Source organism: Equus quagga, chromosome 5 (assembly GCF_021613505.1).
Source record: "Equus quagga isolate Etosha38 chromosome 5, UCLA_HA_Equagga_1.0, whole genome shotgun sequence".
Classification (NCBI taxonomy): Eukaryota; Metazoa; Chordata; class Mammalia; order Perissodactyla; family Equidae; genus Equus; species Equus quagga.
The window spans coordinates 68,058,382-68,078,906 of NC_060271.1; the positions used below are offsets into that span (position 1 = coordinate 68,058,382).

The 20,525-nt window shown below is 37.5% G+C and overlaps 1 protein-coding gene across 2 annotated transcripts in view; it reads right to left on the reverse strand.

Annotated features, from left to right (window-relative positions):
* DNAH6 (dynein axonemal heavy chain 6) overlaps positions 1 to 20,525 on the reverse strand; it is a 249,696-nt gene that overhangs the window by 228,850 nt on the left and 321 nt on the right. Inside the window, exons 1-3 of one of the 2 annotated variants that reach the window (XM_046660053.1) lie at positions 19,244 to 19,360; positions 7,711 to 7,880; positions 4,288 to 4,541 (exon numbers count right to left, since the gene is read on the reverse strand). In XM_046660053.1, coding sequence (XP_046516009.1) covers positions 4,288 to 4,541; positions 7,711 to 7,815 — 359 coding nt within the window. In that variant the 5' untranslated portion in view covers positions 7,816 to 7,880; positions 19,244 to 19,360. Of the gene's footprint in view, positions 1 to 4,287; positions 4,542 to 7,710; positions 7,885 to 19,243; positions 19,477 to 20,525 lie in introns of those variants that run through there. The other variant, XM_046660052.1, reaches the window with a different exon arrangement.

A 20,525-nucleotide genomic window follows, 5' to 3' on the forward strand; every position in this document is an offset into this window, starting at 1 on the left:
TACCCGGGAGCTATCCTCTCCCCAGGTGACAACTCAGATGCAAGGAGATGAGATCCACATTGGGTGGATGTGGAAACTATTCAGGCTTAAAAGCCTTATTACCCACAGGAGCCAATATCTCTGGCAATAACTCTATATGCATAGATTTCAGGGCTCCTGCAAGAGACATGCCCAGAAAAAGACTTGCTGCACTATTGCAAGGCCAAAGCTCCCCATCAGGTGTTTACAATTCATTTTTAGTTCCTCCCAACGCAGACACAATTTAGCAATCAGGGATCATTTTTATCATAAGCAGTGTTGCCTAGAAACAATCGACATTCTACTCTTATTAGGTTACCAGGGGAACAAAGCTTCAGGGTTAACCAAAGGTCAGATACTCACGCAAGAGAAAATTGTCCTAAAATCCTCTAGGGCAATGCTGCCCAAACTTTGCATGTTCTAACACACCCATACAATGGTAACATTTCATAAGGAACACTGGTATAGACGTTAATTACCATTTCTTTATATTATAGTAAGAAAAATAAAACACAAGGTATTCAGGGAAACATTCAATATTGAATTTGGTAAAACTTCCAAATAAAATCTAGCTCATAAGCAACCACAGCGGTGACCATAACTTTTTTGAGGCAGCTACTTGCATTTCTAACCAACATGATGAATGGTCTGTTCAAGTTCTTGATAGTTACCACTGCTGAGGAACATTGTTTATGGAAGTAGGAGACAGCAAATGGCAGATGTTGATTTATTGCTTTGTCTCTCACAGATGGAAAATCCGTTTCCCATTAACCAGAATTTGGATAACTTATTCTGTTGAAATTATGCACCAAAGGTAAGTCTAACAGCTTTTCCTTTGATAAATGCAGTGTTGAAATTTCTTGTGATAATGCAAATTGATTTAAAATCTAATCAAACATTTCCATATGATGTATTTCAGAAACAATGGTGAAGCTTGCTCTCACAGACAGATGTTACTCTGTTTGACTTAATAATATTTCTTTAGGGTTTACATTCATAACAATGACTCAAAATCACTAGAGAACCATTTTAAATGTCACTTTTCCAGAGATGAGTTTTTGCTTTGAATTCCTAATCTTTGTTAGTATGTGTTAATACATTTTCAGGCAGCTCTTGCAATTTTTTATTAAGTTCATTCAAGTGCTCAAATGTCAGTTAAGTAACCCAGTTGTGAAACCAAGAACTATCCTTCACTAAATCTGCAACGTTGAATCATTTGCAAAATGGAACTATTTTCTCATCTAGAGGGACCATGATAGAGTAAACATTGTAGAAAAAAACACATTCAATGTATTTTACTACACTTAAACATTATGTGAAGACATTAAATTTTATCATATTACTTTTATAAGTTTAGTATAGAGTGTCCTCATCTTATTGACCCAGTATTTACTACTTTTAACTTCCAATTTAGGCGCTTCCAACCATGCGGCATCCAAATAATTGTCTTTACTCATTAGGTTTATAATAGTTAGAGTTCAGGCTACAGAGGAAAATTTAACATCAACCCTAAGACATGATAGAATAACAAACAGTGATTCCAACAATATCTTCTTAAAGGAAACCTTGCGTATTACTATCAAGCATCACTACTGTTAGTCAAAAAAATAAAAAACAAAAAATAAAACATCAACTCAATTCTCCTAGTAGAAAGGCTCACTAGCCTAGAAATACAGTTAATTTCCAAAATGGAACAAAATCACAGTTTCCATACTCATCTTCATGACTTTATCTTGTGCTGGTAAACAGATGTGAATCAATTTCATATTTGGCCAAATGTGACTCCTCTTATAACAGGGAATGAATATCACAAATGGCACTCCTTGATATCTGGGTTATTGGATGATGTTTTTAAGAAGAGAAAACTACGAAAACATTTCACATATTAATCAGTAAGTGTGTTTTAAAAAATCAGCAAATAAACCATTTTTTTCCATCAGTGTCCATTTAAGACTCATAACCTCCTCTCCAAAAGCTTATAAAGAACTAGAAAAAGAAGTAGTAAGATAGTGGTGGAATGACTATACTATTAAAAGGATTTTTGTTTTTACGTCAAAGGGCTTTAAAGTCCATTATATATTAATTCTCCCATCTTAAAACAAGCTATTTCTCACATCTTAAAAAAACCCAACAACATTCTTGACCCTAATTCTCCCTTTTTTTTTTCTTTGAGGAAGATTAGCCCTGAGCTAACATCTGCTGCCAATCCTCCTCTTTTTTGCTGCATAATACTGGCCTCGAGCTAACATCCGTGCCCATCTTCCTCTACTTTACATGTGGGATGCCTGCCACAGCATGGCTTGACAAGCAGTGCGTAGGTCCACACCCGGGATCCGGACGCTGAACCCTGAGCCACCAAAGCGGAACATGCGAACTTAACTGCTCTACCACCAGGCCGGCCCCGCAATTCTCCTTTTATCTACCACTCCATTCCTCTTCTATCATTAGCATCCAAAATTAGCATGTCCAAACCCAAACTAATATTTTTCCCTGACAAATCCGTTCCATCCAATCTTCTGTGTCTCAGTTAACAGCAACTCTACCTTCCTCTTGCTCAGTCAAATGAATCAAAAAGTCATCTGGACTCCTTTCTGGTTGTCCACCTTGCATACAGTCCATAAAAACATCCTGTTGGCTTGACTTTCAAATTATTTCCAGAATTTCACCTACTTCTCTCCACCTCCACCACTACCAACTGCTGCATCTCTCACCTGAATCATTACAGCCTTCTAATCGGTCTTCCTGTCTCAACCCTTGCTCCTCAAAAGTCTATTCTCTATACAGTGGCCAGAGTGGTCCTTTTCAAAATGTAATTCAGATCATAACACTTTGTTTGAAATCCTTCCGCGGTTCTCCATTTTTCTCAGAGTAAAAGCTAATGTCCTTACCATGGCCAGCAAGTCCCTTGGTGGTCTGTTCCCTTGCTCTCACTCTACTGCAGCCACACCAGCCTCCTCTTCGCTTCTTGAATGTGCCAGGCATGCCTGGGATCTTTGCATTCACTTTCCTGCTGTCTGGAATGCTCTTCTTCCCTCTTCCCACCAGCACATAATTCACTCCTTCTTCTTCAGGTCCTTGTTCCAATGCCAGCTTCTCAGTGAGGCTCACCCTAACAACCCCAGTTAATTCACAACTTCTTCCCCAGAACTCTCAATCCCCTTTGCTCTATTCTATTTTTTTCTATAAAACTTATCACTTCTAGCATTCTGTATAATTTCCTCATGTATCATTCCCTCTACAAAATGTAATCTAGATGGTTCACTAATATATCTCTAGCACAGAGAACAGTTCCTGCACAGAGTAGGTGCTCGATTCATTATGCTCAATGATTGGATTTTCATATGCGTCTCTGTTCTTTCTGTAAATTATGTCTCACTCTGTTAAGCTCTTTCAGATTTATAATAAATGTATCATTTTAAAATTTATCAAAATGTTTTCCTTCTCTCCCCCTTCTCCCCAGCAGGAGAGCTGTCCTGTATCTGACTCAACCAAAACTACAGTGCTAAGTAAGGAAGAATAAGAGAATCCCTAGAAGGTCCTTTTATCTTCCTAACCAGCAGAAAAAGGAGAAGGTAGCTCAAAGAATTTGGTGGCAAAGCTAAACTATTATCAACTTCAAGGAAAGACCATTTTAACAACTGCCATCAGCCCAACTAAACAGCAATGGAGGAAAGCCAGCATCATCTTTAAGTCCTACTACCTATTGTGATTAACTTTAAAACAATTCACAGACTCCCATTTATGCAACTCTGTATCAACAACAAATGTGTGTTAAGCAAGAGTACAGAGAAAGTATGTGTGGTGTGTGTGCATGTGTTATTAATCTATATAAATATCCTAAGTGATCAAGCTCATTTTACTCAAAAAGAAATCCTTATTTTTACTCTATTAAGAAAAACCGAAATGACTAAAACAGATCACGCACCATCTAATTTTTATACATTGCCATCTTCTTTTCTCAGTAATCACAAAATATCAAAAATATGTTTGTAATACTGATTAAAAGTAAATGGCATTACATGATATAAACAAATGAGAAACACAACAGCATACTACTCCATAAAATAATTAATGTCTATAAATAAAGGAAAGATAAATGGAAAAAAATAAATAAAATTATTGTGATTAAGATTCATTTATCACTGGGGTGATAATCAAAATTATATTTGATTATATTTATTATTAATATGCAATCAATTACAGATAATATTTACAATCTTATTTGTAACTTTTACTGTTAAATAAATTCCTCCATAAAAGATAACTTACTTCAGGTTATATGTATCGTATTCAATGGAAGACCTTGACACTGCAGGAACCATATAAAGAAATCCAAGATGTTCATTTTCACGTATTATTTTAATGATTTGCAAGGTATTACAAATGTTGGCTTTAACAACTTCCTCCTGATCGTGGAAAATGTACGTAGGGTAAATTGAGGAACTGGCCCTGTAGAGACCTCTTCTTCCAATACTGGTATGTGGCACTTTAGGAGGAGTGGGAGAGAACACCTCAGCAGAGGGCTGCGGGATAGAAACAAAGGCAATGTTTTTAAAAAATGAGTTTTTTGCAGGAAAAAAAGCTATAAAAAAGTGACAAAACATTAACCTCAAGGACTAATTACTATACTGCCTGAGCTGTCCAGGGCTCAAAGGCAAGCATTTTGGAACTGAAAATTTCTGAACTTTTGTTAGGCAGTGATGTTGCCTCTTGGTACTCCCTATCCAGATGGCCATCCCCTTCCCACAAAATAGCCCAGCATCAGCTCCCACCGCCTTCTGCTCTCCTTTAACTCATTGTTTATTACATCAAAATACTCCCCGCAGGAGCTCACCACTCCTGGCTCTGCACATGATCCTGACTGTGGCCTCTCCCCTCCATCTCCTCACCTTGTTCTGACAACCTTGATGCTTCTACCTGAGTGAAATCTTAGACAGCTGTTATTGTAACTCGTAATAACCTACTGTTTTTGTGAATGTGAAGGGTGATTCGAGTATTGGAGATCAGTATGTAATAGCCTTGGAGAAGCATTGGAGTTATTAACTCAATATTGCCTGTCCTGTAGACCAGTGCTTCTCACATTTAAATGTGCATATAAATTACCCGGGTTAAAATTACCTGTTGAAATACAGATTCTGTCAGTCTGTCTGGGGTGGAATCTGAGATTCAGCATTTCTAACTTGCTCCCAGGAGATGCAGATGCTGCTGGCCCACGGACCACACTTGGAACATCAAGGCTAAGTCCCCAACGTGGTGAGCCTTGCTCGAATACCCGGGTCCCCCTGTCTGCACTCTCAGTGCCACCTACACTCCTTTGTTCCTCCTCGATAAACTTTGGGGCAATATCACACACATTCTCTCTCCCGTGGAGGAGGGTGATAACTGTGTTTGGGGAAATTGGACACTGACTCCAACGGTCATCGCCTTGTCTCTCTGACAGTACCAGGGAAACTGGTTTTAAGATAATAGAATCGCCATCACAGACCTGCTTTGTTGAATAATTGATGTAAACATATAAATGATATCTTTATTGCCTGTTAGCATAGCTAACAGAGGTTGCCATTTCTACAGGAGATTTATTACCACCAGCTCTGTGGAACAACTTCCCCAGAAAGTTTGTATTCACAGGGATCCTTATTCTCCAACTCTGATTAAACATACCCTGTTGCATAGGAGAATCCTGGTGAGTTCAGAGCTGAAGGAAATACATCTTTTAATTCAAAAGATAAAATGTGCTTCTTTCACCTGTTAGCCAGGGATAGCAGCAAGGGCACTGTTTTCTTATGTAAAAGAACAGGCCAAACCAGATACTCAGAACCATAGAAAATACACATCGCCTTGTCCCAATGTTTCAACAAGGGCTGTAGTCAGCTTTAATATGTTTTTGAGGCTAGACTATTAATATTTTACCAGAAAATGCATTTATTTTCTTTATGATGTCCTTCGAAAAGTTTTACTGCATTCTAAGTGAAAGATTTCTTCAACAATGGGCCTACACATTTTCATCTGAGTACTTATTTCTAATTATGCAACTCAGTGGCAAGACGTGATTCAATCAATTTAGGTAGTCGCGTAAGTTCAGATTGGCAGGGTGTAGGGGAGGATAAAGGAAGCATTTATCCGTAAAGTGTAGAACACCTGAGCACTTCTCTATGATGAATCCCCAGTCTAATTTGATAAGTCAATCTTCCTTAATTACCAGAAGCAAAGCCTCCAGCTTCCCTCCCTTCCTCCTTCTTTCTTTCCTTCCTTCCTTCCTTCCTTCTTTCCTCCCTCCCTTCCTTCCTTCCTTGCTTCCTTAATCTCCCAGGAAATCCTCATTGTTGCATTTCCATTCTAAACTCATTTTGAGAAATCAATACTCAGAAAAATGACCCTCTTCTGAGAATAAATGCCCTTCTCCTTTTATATGGGATACCCCATTTCTTCCACATGTCTCTTCAACCTTTAACCCTTTACTGAATTCTTCACTTAGTTACAGCTATAACTAAGCGTAACCCACAACTTGACAATCCTTTTCAGTGCCCTCCCTTCATTCAGATGCACATTCAATTTCTCTCCTCTTTAAAGTCAAGCTCTTGAAACCCACTTTATACCAAATGAATTAATTTATGGGCAATCAGATCTTTCCTGGCCCTACTTAAGATAGCTTGTTCTCTCTTTCTACTTCACAGAAACCAAATTAACTGAAATTAGCAATTTCATACAATTTATCCTATGATATTCCTCAGGACAATCTCACCCAAACCCACGATGAGCCTCCTTCCAGTTGGCTTCTCAAGCCCAAAACTCTCCCACCTTGTCTGCCTTATTAACTTTCCACTCATTCCTCCAAGGCTAGTGCAATTCCCTAGGGTAGCTTTTCCTCCACTGACCACCCCCTGACCACGGTGTGAGCATCCCTTCTATTCAGTTTTCCATTATTTGGTACCTTAAATGACCAATGAGAGCTCTTATCACACCTCACTGTGCTTGAGAGTTCACATGTCCATCCACCCACCTCCAGATTCCGAAATCCTCGAGGACAGAGCTTGTCCTCAACTCTTCATTTCTAGCATTCTAGCCCAAAGCCTGAAAGGTAACTAGCACTGAAATGTCTAACAAGCCTCGAAGGAGCCTCTCAAGAAAAAGCTCAGAGAATTCTCGGCCCTATTGATATTTTTCTTGTGGATGTGTCCTCTACATTTTCTTCCTCTTCTGTTTCTTTGTTTAATTATCTACAGGTATTCATATAGGTGATTACTCCCCAGAGCTACTATTTACTTATTCCTTGCAAGGTAATTTCCCCACTCTCCAACTCTCACCCGTTACAGAAGTTGTCTTTCTAGCTGGTTCAGTTTCTATTTTATTACCCTTCACCAAGTTCTTCAAAGACTGACATTCTGGGGAATAATGATAAGAATTTCATAAAAGTTATAATAACATTCAAAACACTATTATGTCTTCTTTTAACATATGAGAGAAGATCAGAAGACACTGCACAGATGTCGAAAGTTTCCTTTACGATTTTTCTCTACTGTCCAAATTTTCCTCAAACAGGAAGAACTGAGAAATACTGTATTCCTCAAATCCATTATGTAATCTGATAAAAAAAGATTTTGCCACTATTCTTATGAGTTAAATGCATGTTAGCAATGCTATATAAAACGAGTATTAAGTTAAAAGGATCAATTAAGCACTTTAATACTATACCTTTTGTTTTTTCACTGCACCTGGATGGTCAGGAAACCCGACGAATGATTTGGTAGAACTTCTTTTCTTAGGGCTTCCTTGAGCTTTTAGGATTCCAGAAGTCATTAACTGAAGTCGATTCTGGTCATATACATATTCTGGCTTCTTATGATCTTGGTAGACTTTTAGCACTGGCTTTGGGGAATAAGAGACATGTTAATGTTTTTAACACTCACGTGTACCTGTCTTACGCTTCACTCCCTTTGGACTCTATTCCTGTTGGAAACTGATCTCCCTGGACTAATTTCCTATCGGAGCCACAATCAGTGCAGCAGCGACCACCATTGCCTGTCCGTGGCCTACTGCTCTACTAAGACTTTTCTAGTTGGTTGCCATTAATTCTTTACTTTAAATACCAATGAATACTTTTAGGAATAAGGTTATAAAAGGGCTCAGGGGCATGAAGTCATATATCCACTAATTGTGCATTACAACCCCCTACCATCCTCTAAAGCAGCTACTGTGGGAAGGAGCATCCAAACCTCCCACACTACCCAAAAGTCATTAATCGCTTCCCATAGCCATAACTGATTGGAGATCTAAAAAAATGGTGACAATATTTTAGGCTAATCTAATTTCAAGTTAAGGCAGTAAAAACCAGCTTTCAACACAATAAGCTAAAGAAATGAATTCATCATAACAGTTTTAAGTTTCTAAGCATTAGGAGTTTAGCATGATAGTTACTTTCTTATATACTGGAGTGAGAAAAAACCTTGAGGATAAGTACAGGAAACAGCTGTTAAGGTTTCAGATATGTGTAAATTATATTTGGTTTTGGATAAAAGTCCCTCTTGCATCACTCCCTGAAGACAGGAAAAGACTAGCTGGTGCTACAGCGATGGGGGTAGAGGGATCTCAGTTATATAACGGTGTGGAAAAGGAATGCAGACCAGAATAACAAGTTAAGCCAGGGAGAAAAGCTTTTGCACAGCAAAGAAAACCATCAACAAATTGAAAAGGCAATCTAGGGCTGGCCCAGTGGTGTAGCGATTAAGTTCCCGTGCTCCGCTTTGGAGGCTGGGGGTTCGCCTATTCCGATCCCAGGCCTGCACCTACGCACTTCTTATCAAGGCATGCTGTGGCAGGCATCCCACATGTAAAATACAGGAAAATGGGCACAGATGTTAGCTCAGGGTTGATCTTCTTCAGCAAAAAGAAGAGGATTGGCGGTGGATGTTAGCTCAGGGCTAATCTTCCTTTGAAACAAAAAAAAAAAAAAGAAAAGAAAAGAAGAAAAGGAAATCTACAAAATATGAGAAAATATTTGCAAATCATGTATCTGATAAGAAGTTAATATCCAAAATATATAAAGAACTCAGACAACTCAATAGCAAAAAACCCAAACAATCTGATTAAAAAATGGGCAGAGGATCTGCACTGACATCGTCCCAAAGACACACAGACAGCCAACAGGTATATGAAAAGGTGCTCAATATCCCTAATCATCAGGGAAATGCAAATCAAAACCATAAGATACCAGCTTATACCTGTTAGAATGGCTATCATCAAAAAGAAAGAAAGAACAAATGTCGGCAAGGGTGTGGAGAAAAGGGAACAAAGTGCTATGAATATGCAAGAACTCAGGGAACACTGCTCCCCTCCTTAGGGAATCTACTAGAAAACAAGCTTCAGATAACCAAAATGACCAGGGAGGCACCAACATTAAAGTGAGTGGCAGGTGATGAAAAAGTTCTGGAAATGAATGGTGGTGATGGTTGCACAACATTTTGAATGCACTTAATGCCACTAAATTTTACATTTAAAAATGGTTAAAATGGCAAATTTTATGTTAGGTACTATTTTACCATAATAAAGAAATGGTGGTGGGCATGCAATATGCACTTAGCTGTGTATGGCATGTAATGACAAAGTCGATACAGTACAGCTATCAAAAACAGGACAGTTTGTGAAGAGTACTTGAAAATTATAAAAACTCACTGATTACCTTATAGCAATATTTCTTGATTTAGGACAATTTTGCAAAATTCAAACATTGTCTGGCAATGTCTGAAGACATTTTTGATTGTCAGGACTTGGGGGATGCAATTGTTAATTCTTCCAATCCATGAGCACAGACTATCTTTCCATTTCTTTGTGTCTTCTTCAATTTCTTTCAATAATGTCTTATAATTTTCAGTGTACAGGTCTTTTTTTTCTTCTTTAAAGATTGGCACCTGGGCTAACAACTGATGCCAATCTTTTTCTTTTTTTTCTGCTTTGTCTCCCCAAACACCCCCTGTACATAGTTGCCCATTTCTCCTTCAGCCTTTCTTATCCCTCATATCTTCCCTCTGCCACATGTATTCCACTAACATGAGATTCTCTCTTTGCTTCTGTTTGGATAGTTACAGGTGTACTGACTTCCCCAACAGCAACTCTCCCTGATGACAACTTTTGGGACAATGGGCATGGTTAAATTCCTTAGCCACATAACCAACCATGGATGCCGTCTTAGAAACCTGTTGGTTAACATGGTATCAACCTTACTCTGTAACCATAGGAGTCCATGTATATTCTGCAGGGTTCTTCAACCAAAGAAGGTACCTGTACTTACTGCTCTATAGGGAATAATTTTTCACTATCAGAATAAGAAAATGCATTTAGTGCTCAGAATCAGGATTGTTCCCCACTGCCCCAGCCTCCCCTCCTCACTTAATGGTCACACTGCAGACCTTCAGGGAATCTTCTATCTTCGCCTTACCTTAGTAGTTTTCAATCTTGGCTGCACGTTGGAATCATCCCGGGAGGTTTAAAAATATATATATTTATGGCCAAGTCCTACTGCTGGGAGATTCTGATTTAATTGTATATCTTAGTTGCAGGTCCTTCTAGTTGTGGGATGTGGGACGCCACCTCAACGTGGCCTGACGAGCAGTGCCATGTCTGTGCCCAGGATCCGAACCCTGGGCTGCCGCAGTGGAGCATGTGAACTTTAACCACTGGGCCACGGAGCCGGCCCCTCAGTGAACAGGTCTTTCACTTCCTTGGTTAAATTTATTCCTAGCTTTTTTTTTTCCAATTGTAAATGGGATTGTTTTCTTGATTTCTCTTTCTGCTAGCTTGCTGCTAGTGTACAGAAACACAACTGATTTTTGTATGTTGATTTTGTACCCTGCAACTTTACTGTATTCATTTATTATTTCTAATAGTTTTGTGATGGATTCTTTAGGGCTTTTTATATATAGAATCACATCATCTGCAAATAGTGACAGTTTTACTTCTTCCTTTTCAATTTGGATGATTTTTATTTCTTTTTCTTGCCTAATTGCTCTGGCTAGGACTTCCAATAGTTGAATAAGAGTGGTAAGAGTAGGCATGCTTGTCTTGTTCCTGTTCTTGGAGGGATAGTTTTTAGTTTTTTACCTTTGAGTATGATGTTAGCTGTGGGTTTGTCATATATTGCCTTTATTATGTATCCTTGTATACCCATTTATTCAGAGCTTTTATCATAAACGGATGTTAGATTTTGTCAAGTGGTTTCTCTGCATCTATTGAGATGAGGCTATGATTTTTATTCCTCATTTTGTTAATATGGTGTATCACACTGATTGATTTGTGGATGTTGAACCATCCTTGCATCCCTAGAATAAATTCCACTTGATCATGGTGTATGATCCTTTTAATGTATTGTATTTAGTTTGCTAATATTTTGTTGAGATTTCTGTGTCTCCGTCCATCTGAACATTGTCCTGTAATTTTCTTCTTTTTATTGTCCTTGTCTGGTTTTGGTATCAGGATAATCTTGGTTTCATAAAACGAGTTAGGTAGTGTCTACTCTTCCATTTTTTTGGAACAGTTTGAGAAAGATCTGTATTAAATCTTCATTGAATGTTTAGTGGAATTCACCAGAGAAGCCATCTAGTCCTGTTTTTTGGGAAGTTTTTGATTACTGTTTCAATCTCTTTACTAGTGATAAGTCTATTCATATTCTCTATTTCTTCTTGATTCAGTTGTTGAAGGTTGTATGATTCTAAAAATTTATCTATTTCTTCTAGGTTTTCTGATTTGTTGGTGTATAGCTTTTCATAGTAGTCTCTTATAATTCTTTCTACTTCTGTGTTATCCATTGTAATTTCTCCTCTCTCATTTCTGATTTTATTATTTAAGCCATCTCTTTTTTTTCTTAGTGGGTCTAGCTACAGGTTTGTGAATTTTGTTTATCTTTTCAAAGAACCAGCTCTTAGATTCATTGATCTTTCCTATTGACTTTTTAGTCTCTATTTCATTTATTTCTGCTCTCATTTTTATTATTTCCTTCCTTCCACTAACTTTGGACATTGTTTGTTCTTTTTTTTCTAGTTACTTTAGTGTATTGTTAGATTGTTTATTTAACATTTTTCTTGTTTTTTGAGGTAGGCCTGTACTACTAAAAATTTCTCTTAGCACTGCTTTTGCTGTATCCCATAGATTTTATGTCATATTTTCATTTTCATTTGTCCCCAGATATTTGATTTCTCCTTTGATTTCTTCCTTGACCTAATAGTTGTTTAGTAGCATACTGTTTAGTCTGTACATATTTGTGACTTTTCCAGCTTTCTTCTTGTAGTTGATTTCTAGTTTCATACTGTTGTGTTCTGAAAAGATGCTTCATATGATTTTAATCTTATTAAATTCATTGAAACTTGTTTTGTGTCCCAACATATGGTCTATCCTTGAGAAAGTTCCATGTGCATTTGAGAAGAATGTGTATTCTGTTGCTTTTGGAAGGAATGTTATATATTTATTGTATATATATATATATATATACACATTACATATATATGTGCATATATACACACACACACACACATTAAGTCCATCTGTTCTAATGTTTCATTTAAGGCTTATCTTTACCAGTTCACTTTCCTTACCCCTTTTTATTTTGTGAGTTTGTTACCAAATTTAAGTGGTTATAGTAATTTTTAATGCTTCTTTTTCCTTTAATCTTTATGTTATAATTAAGTGCTTACCAACATATTCTGGTATACAGTTGCAATTTTCTGATTCTGTCTGTCTATTTATCTCCTTGCTCAAATTTTTGTGTACTGTTGCCTTTTTGCCTTAGGTAGGAGAGCTCCTTCAACATTTCTCATAAGGCAGATCTAGTGGCAATGAACTCTCTCAGCTTTTGTTTGTCTGGGAAAGTCTTTATTTTTCCTTCATATCTGAAGGATAACTTTGCTGGTTGGAGTATTCTTGGTTCAGTTTTGATCTTCCAATATTTTGAATATACCACTCCACTCTATCCTGGCCTGTAGAGTTTCTGCTGAGAAATCTGCTGATAGCCTAATGGGGAGCTCCCTTGTAAGTTATTGGTTTTTATTCCCTGGCTGCCTTTAATATTCTTTCTCTGTCACTGACTTTTGACAATTTTATTATGTGTCTTAGAGAAGGTCTTTTTGCATTAAGATAATTGTGTGTTCTATTACATTCATGGATTTGTATATCTAGTTCCTTCCCCAGGTCTGGGAACTTCTCAGCTATTATTTCTTTAAACAAGTTTTCTGCTCCCCTCTCTCTCTCTTCTCCTACTGGGATATCCATTATCCTTATGTTGCCCTTTCTAATGGAGTCAGATAGTTCTCATAGAACTTCTATATTTTTTAGAATTTTGGTTCTCTCTTCTCTCTGCTTGCATCATTTCTAGGTTTTCATCTTCAAGCTCACTAATTCTCTCTTTCATAAGGTCTGCTCTATTTCCAGTGCTTTCTAATGTACTCTTCATCTCATTTATTAAGTTCTTCAGCTCCACAATTCCAGTTTGGTTCTTTTTTAGAGTTTCAATCTCTTTGGTAAAGTATTCCTTCTGTGCATTAATTTTATTCCTGAGCTCATTGAACTGCCTTTCTGAGTTTTTTTGTAGCTCATTGAGTTTCTTCATGACAGCTATTTTGAAGATCACAGTCTTCTATGACTTTATGTTTGGTTTCTAAAGAATAACTATTTCCTTTTTGTGATGCCATGTTACTGTGGCTTTTCATGGTGTTTGATGAATTATTCCTCTGCCAGTGCATTTATCATAGCAAACACTTTTCTTATTCAGGGATGGCTTTGTTTCTTTTGATTCCAACTATTCAACCAATTGATAACTAAAGGCCTTTCTTTTGTTTTTCAGTAAGTGGCGCTATAGCATCAGTTTTTGGTTTCCCTTACCTAATGGCCTCTGCCTATATTTGAGGATTGGCACTTTCTACCCTCCACTGTCTCTATTAGGGGTGTTGCAGGTACCCTCACTGTCAATGCCTGTGCCTTTGGAGACAACTGTTGCCAGTCTCACTGTGGTCTCCGGCTTTGCCACTAGGGGCACAGGGGTGGCAGGTGCCTCTGCCACATCTGGGATCATCTGGGTTGCAAGCACTGCACTCATGGTGGGAAGAGGGGGAGGGTAGGAAGGGAGCCAGTTTCACAGAATGCCACTTCCACTGTTGTCTGATTCCCTGTGGCCACAGGCACTGCCCTAGTCAGTAAGCTGGAGTCATGTGTATGCCTCTGCTGCTGTCTTGTTCCCTGTGGCTGCAGGAGCCACAGTTGGTGGGAAGCCATAGTCATGTGCATGCCTCTACTGTTTCTATGGGGCTCCTCTATGTGCTCCAATCCATCCACCTTTGTATGTACCAATGTTTGGATCTCTCCAGCATTCTTGTGTGTTGGGCAATATAGCCTTTGTTGAGTTATGGATGTTTTACTCATAGTTTGAAGAGTAGACTCAAAGGGAGTATCTCACACTGGCATGATGATGACATCACTTAAAAATAATTTTCAAAGTAATTTTTAAAGAAAAGTATTTAAGAAGCCACTAGATAATTTTATTTTTACAACCTTGCTAAGTGGAGGGTCTAAGTATTACATAAAACTCAGAAGATATATATTCAACTACATAAAAATTAGAAATAGTAACAAAACTTAAAAACTTTTATAATGCTAATCACAGATAAAAGGCTTATTTTCCTAACAAATGAAAAGCTCACAAAAATCAGTAAGAAAAAGACTAACTACCCAACTAGAAAATAAGACATGAAGATTTGTGTATTCAAAGAAATATGATGACTCTTAAACACATGAAAATATGTTCAACCTTATTCAAAAAAGAAATGCAAATTAAAACTACTCCGAAATACCATTTTTCTTCTTTTAGTGTAGCAACATTTACTACCCCAAATTACAAATGCACATATGTTTTGACTTGGCAATTCCATTTCTAGGAATTCTGCCTACAGATATAATCTCACATGTGTGAAATGACATCTATACAAGATTATTCATTGTAGCACTGTTGTTGTAAAAATATTAATTTCAAAATCTAATGTCTATAAATATGAGGCTTAATAAATTATGGTGCATTCATCTATGATAGAGTATTATGAGTCATAAAAAGACTTGATAAAAAAGAACTTTTGAACTGATATGAAATGATCTCCAAGCTATGTGTTAAATGAAGAAAGCAAGGGGTAGAAAGTTTGTTTAGTATGCTAGCTTTAGGCTTATATAGCATAATACATCTCTGAAAGGACACACAAGAAACTGTTATTTTTGGTTGCCTCTAAAGAAGGAAACTGGATGGATGAGGGACAGTGGTAGAAGTAAACTTTAACTATATAAAGTTATCTTTTTAAACGAATTACTTATTTAAGAAGGATAAATTTTAAAGTTTGTATGAAGGAATAAATATCTAAAACAGAAAAGAATGATATAAAAAACAGAATAGTGAGGAAGAAGTTGCCTTCCACCTGTTAAAACGCAGCCATTGATATCAAAACATGTGGTTAGATCAGTAGAGAAAAGAAGCAAGATTTCATAAATAGATCTCACTCTATATGAGAATTTAACACATGATAAAGGTGGTGTTTTAATTCAGTGGGAAAAACATGGTGCTACTAAAGCATTTTGAAGAAAATAAAGTTAGCTCCTTCCCTCAGATCAGATTTAAAGAAAATTTCACATGAATGAAAGATTTAAACGTAAAGTGCAAAAATAAAAAATAGTAAAATGGAAGAAAATGGGGGAAAATGCTGTCAACATGATGAGCATAAAATGATGATCAAAGAAACATAGATAAATGTGGAGAAAATGAAGTAAAATATAAAGAGAATGCTGCAACTCAGATAGGAGGAGCAGAACTCAATTAACTCTAATCACACAGAAAAAACTTCATTGCAAGCTGCACAAGGATGCTGTCTCACCCATCCGCATCAGGCAATGAAAGGGTGAAGGAGATTAGAGTAACATCTGGGTAACGGTGAAAGTGAAATTTAGTTTAGGCAACACACAAGAATTCTTTGAGAACCTGGTTCCTAAGTAAAATATGTGTCAATTAAATAAAATTATACATATATAGGGGCCAGCCCAGTGGCATAGTGGTTAAGTTCGTGTGCTCTGCTTTGGTGTCCCAGAATTGTGGGTTCAGATCCTGGGCATGGACCTACACCACTCGTCAAGCCATGCTGTGGTGGTGACCCACATATAAAAAATACAGGATGATGGGCACAGATGCTAGTTCAGATCCACTCTTCCTCACCAAAAAGAAAAAAAATAATACATATATAGATTTTTTTCTCTTCAACTAAACAATACCAATCATAGGACTCTATCCCACAAGAATATAAGCACTAGTACAGAAGGATAATATGATGATTTTGCAGCACCATTGTAAATATTCGAAAAACAACCTGCACATCCCAAAAGAGGAGAATGATTTAACAAATTGTGGAATATTCATGCCATGGGATACCAAGCAATTATTAAAAATAATGTCTTATAGAAATATCATCTGACTTTGAGGAAGTTCCATAATGTATCTTTAAGTGTAAAAAGCAACAGAGTACTATACTTATAAAAGATTTATAATATCTATTAAAAAAACAGTAAATGTCCAAATATGTATTTTTTTAACGTGTTTTTTTTTTCTTTTTCTCCCCAAAGGCCCCAGTACATAGTTGTATATTCTTCTTTGTGGGTCCTTCTAGTTGTGGCATGTGGGACGCTGCCTCAGCGAGGTTTGATGAGCAGTGCCATGTCCGCGCCCAGAATTCGAACCAACGAAACACTGGGCCGCCTGCAGCGGAGCGCACGAACTTAACCACTCGGCCACGGGGCCAGCCCCCTAACGTGTTTATCCATCTGTATAAAATTGTTCAAGCATGGAGAAAGGCAAAAAGGATATACACCAGATTGTTGTTGATGTCAGATACCATAGAAAAGGGAGTCAGAGATTAGAGAACTGGAGATAAGGGAAAAATGTAAAAGAAGAAGAGTAGGAGAGAAAAACAGAGAGAGAGGGAGGGAGGAAGGAAAGGGGGAGGGAGGGAGAAAGGGAGAGGCAGGAGGAGGAAGAAGGGGGATAAAGGGGTAGAAGGAGAAAAAAAAGAAGGGAAGAGAGAGGGGAGAGAAGGGATGGCAATCATAAAAAGATGTACATAGTGTTAATTCTGTAAAAACAAATCAAATGAAAGTCACCCGCACACTGAAATCAGTCACTTGAATACTAAGCTACTTTCTCTCTGCATGGTGAAAATTCAGGTAGCTTTCCCTTTATACATTAGTATTTTTTATATTGTATGAATTACTGTATTCATGGATTATTTATATTGTTCCAGTCACCTATTAGGACATAACAAACTGCCCCAAACTTAGTGACTTAAAAAACAACATTTATTTTGCTCAAAAATCTACAATTTACACAGAGTTCAGTGGGGACAGCTTGCCTCTGCTCCATGAGACATCAGCTGTTTCCCCAGAGCATGGTGCAGAGCCTGGCACATAGTAGGTACATAATAAACATTTCATATACATGAATTTATTGCACTGATGACAAATAGAACAACTTTAATCATCAAGGATTAATAGTACATTTTTGCCAAGTGAAGGTAAATATGTTAGAGAGAAGTAATGTAAAAGGTTCCATACTAAGTCCACAGGAGAACAGTAGTAGGGAGCTGCTGACGTCCCACACAACAGGTACTGTGGCCACACTGAACCCCCAAGAGGAGGGCAGCAGCTGTCAGTGCCACACCCACTTGTAAACACAAGTTCAGAGTCAACTCAACAACATCCCTCTCTCTACATTTTTTGTTAATTTAAATTGTATTGTGTGTGTAGTTTTCTTTGTATTTAAAATGTTAATTTATTGAAAATTCAAATTAATTCGTAGGTTAATAATTTTTCACATAAAGTAACATTATACTAAAAATAACAAATCAGCACTAGGGAGCCTCAAAAAATGTTTTCCTTCAAAAGGAATCAGTACTTAAGTTTGAAAAACAATAGAATAAGGGTTAATATCCGTCATATGTATTTTTAGAAACCTCAAAAACTGATAGGAAAAAGGCAAATAATCTAATTTCAAAGTGGACAAAGGTTATGAACAGAATCCACAAATAAGTAACATACGTGCCAATGAATGAATGAAAATATACTTACCTTCAACAATAAGAGGCAAATTACAAAATGTAATGCCATTGTAACCTATCAGTCTAGCAAAAATAAAAGAGCTTCTAGCATCAGGTTTGGCAAAGATGCGGGTAAACAGGCCCTCTCTGCAGTGTAGGCGGAGAGGCAAACTGGTTAAACCTTAGGGCGCAATGAGAAATGTTTTTCAAAATTAAAAATGTACATATTCTATGACTATAAAATGCCACTTCGAGGAATCCATATCTATGTACAAAGGCAAGACCATTCAATGCAGCAGTATCTATAATAGCAGCATAAGAACAACAACAAAACAAGAAGGAAATAACCTAACTCCTATCAACAGGAGACCAGTAAATGAATACTATATTATGACACATCCATGCAATAAAACACAAGGCAGCTGTTAGAAAAGATACCTCTGTACGCACGGATTGGAAAGACTACATGTTTAAGTGAAACAAGCACTTTGAAGATCAGTGTATACCATACAATCTTACTTTAAAGTTAAATATGTTTATACACACACATACACATACACACATATATATGTGAATAAACATATAAAGCAACCTGAAGGGCAACCACTAACAACTCGTTAATGTCTGCGGGGAGGAGTGAGAACTTTCACTCTGTACTTTATGCACTTTCACTGCTCCTTTACATGGATTTATAACTATCCAAGGGCATAAATGGATTCTTAAAATTAAGTATTTTCAGATCTGCACAAAATTGTTCAGGACACTAAGTTGAAAATAATAAAACTATATATTACTCTTACTGAAGTTTTCAGTCTTAAATACTACCCTAATATCTCAAAGAACCTTACATAGTTAAGTATCAGTATTGCACAGAATCCTAGGGAAGATTGATCTGCTAGAAAACTTTGTTCGCCACTGGGTCCCCCCATCTCAAACAGTGCTTAGAGCTCAATATTTTTTGAGTAAATGATTGTATTTACAACTTCATAAACAAGTCTTAACTTTTAGGCTTTCGTTCCTTCTTTGTTAATTAACAGTGTAGAAATTTCTTCCATCCCCCAAAGCAATTTTGCAACTTTCTAACTTTCTCTGTAGCCAAAAGTGACTAAAATGCTGGTTTTCGCACTTACCAGAGGCTCTAGTTTTATAGGCTGCTGTCGTTTTCTTGTCCTCTGTTGAGCTTTTGTAGTGTGCCTAAATATCAGGAATTGTGTATCTGTCTCGTCTTCTGTGGGTACTACAAAACTCAGTCTTCCCTTTTCTTTTATACTATTCAGTCTTGTAAGCATAGGGTTTTCATCCCGCTCTTGGATATTTTTCAGGTTGAAGGCACTCTCTGTGGGGTGAAAGGCCATCTTCACTCCTTGAAAGCGTAGAGTCAGGAAAAGAGAAATGAAAAGTAAAGCAAAGGATTGGGGAAGTGGGTCTAGGCGGGGACTTAAGGACTCCAGAGAGCTGCTTTTGCTTTTCCCCAAAGAAAATCCATCAAAGTTACCGCATTCTTCCTAAACTAAGGACTTGAACCAGAGCGATGAAAATTAGGAACTTTTCCTGGCCTTCAAGAGGCCCTTGTAGCTGGGGTGGAACCCAGGAGTTTGCATTTCTAACAAGTTCTTGGGTGATGCTGCTGCTGCCACTGATTTGGGGACCACACTGGTCTAGACTTGGAAGGATGAAGAGAAATGCAATCAGTATTAAGACCAATGTTTCTCACACTTGAGTACGCAAAATATCTCCTGGGGAGCTTGTTCAAGAGGCTAGCAATTCTAATACAGGCAATCTGAGAAATCCAGCCTATGTATTCATGAAGAAACCAAAGGCAAAAAACGAACTGAGGGCTAACTCCTAAAGCAGTGCCTCTAGAGCTTTTATGGGCATGAGAATCACTTAAGGAGCTTGTTAAAATGCAGATTCTGATTCAAACACTTTGAAGAGCAAGGTCCTAGAACACCAGAACTAGGAGCCTTGTGATGGTCTTCCATCCTCACCACCACTCCCACTCCCACCCCACCAGATGGGTAGAGACGCTTCTCTTTAAAACTGTATCATAGTCCATCGTGTCTTGAACCAGGTGTCCGCAGGCCGAGGTTTTAGTCTAGATCTGCGCTGGCCAATCAAAATGTAATGCAAATCTCCTATGCAATTTTAATTTTTCAAGTAGCCACATTCAAAAACACAGCGAAAGGAACAAGCGAAATTAATTGTAATAATGTGCTTTCTTTAACATATCCAAAATATTATCATCTCAACATGTAATCAAATATAAAACTTAGTAATGTGATATTTTATTTTTTGTTACTACATCTTCAAAATCCAGTGTGTATTTCACATTTAGAGCACATCTCAGTTCAGTCTAGCCACATGCGGCTAGTGGCTACCACATTGATTAGCCAGGCCTAGATCTCACCAGTC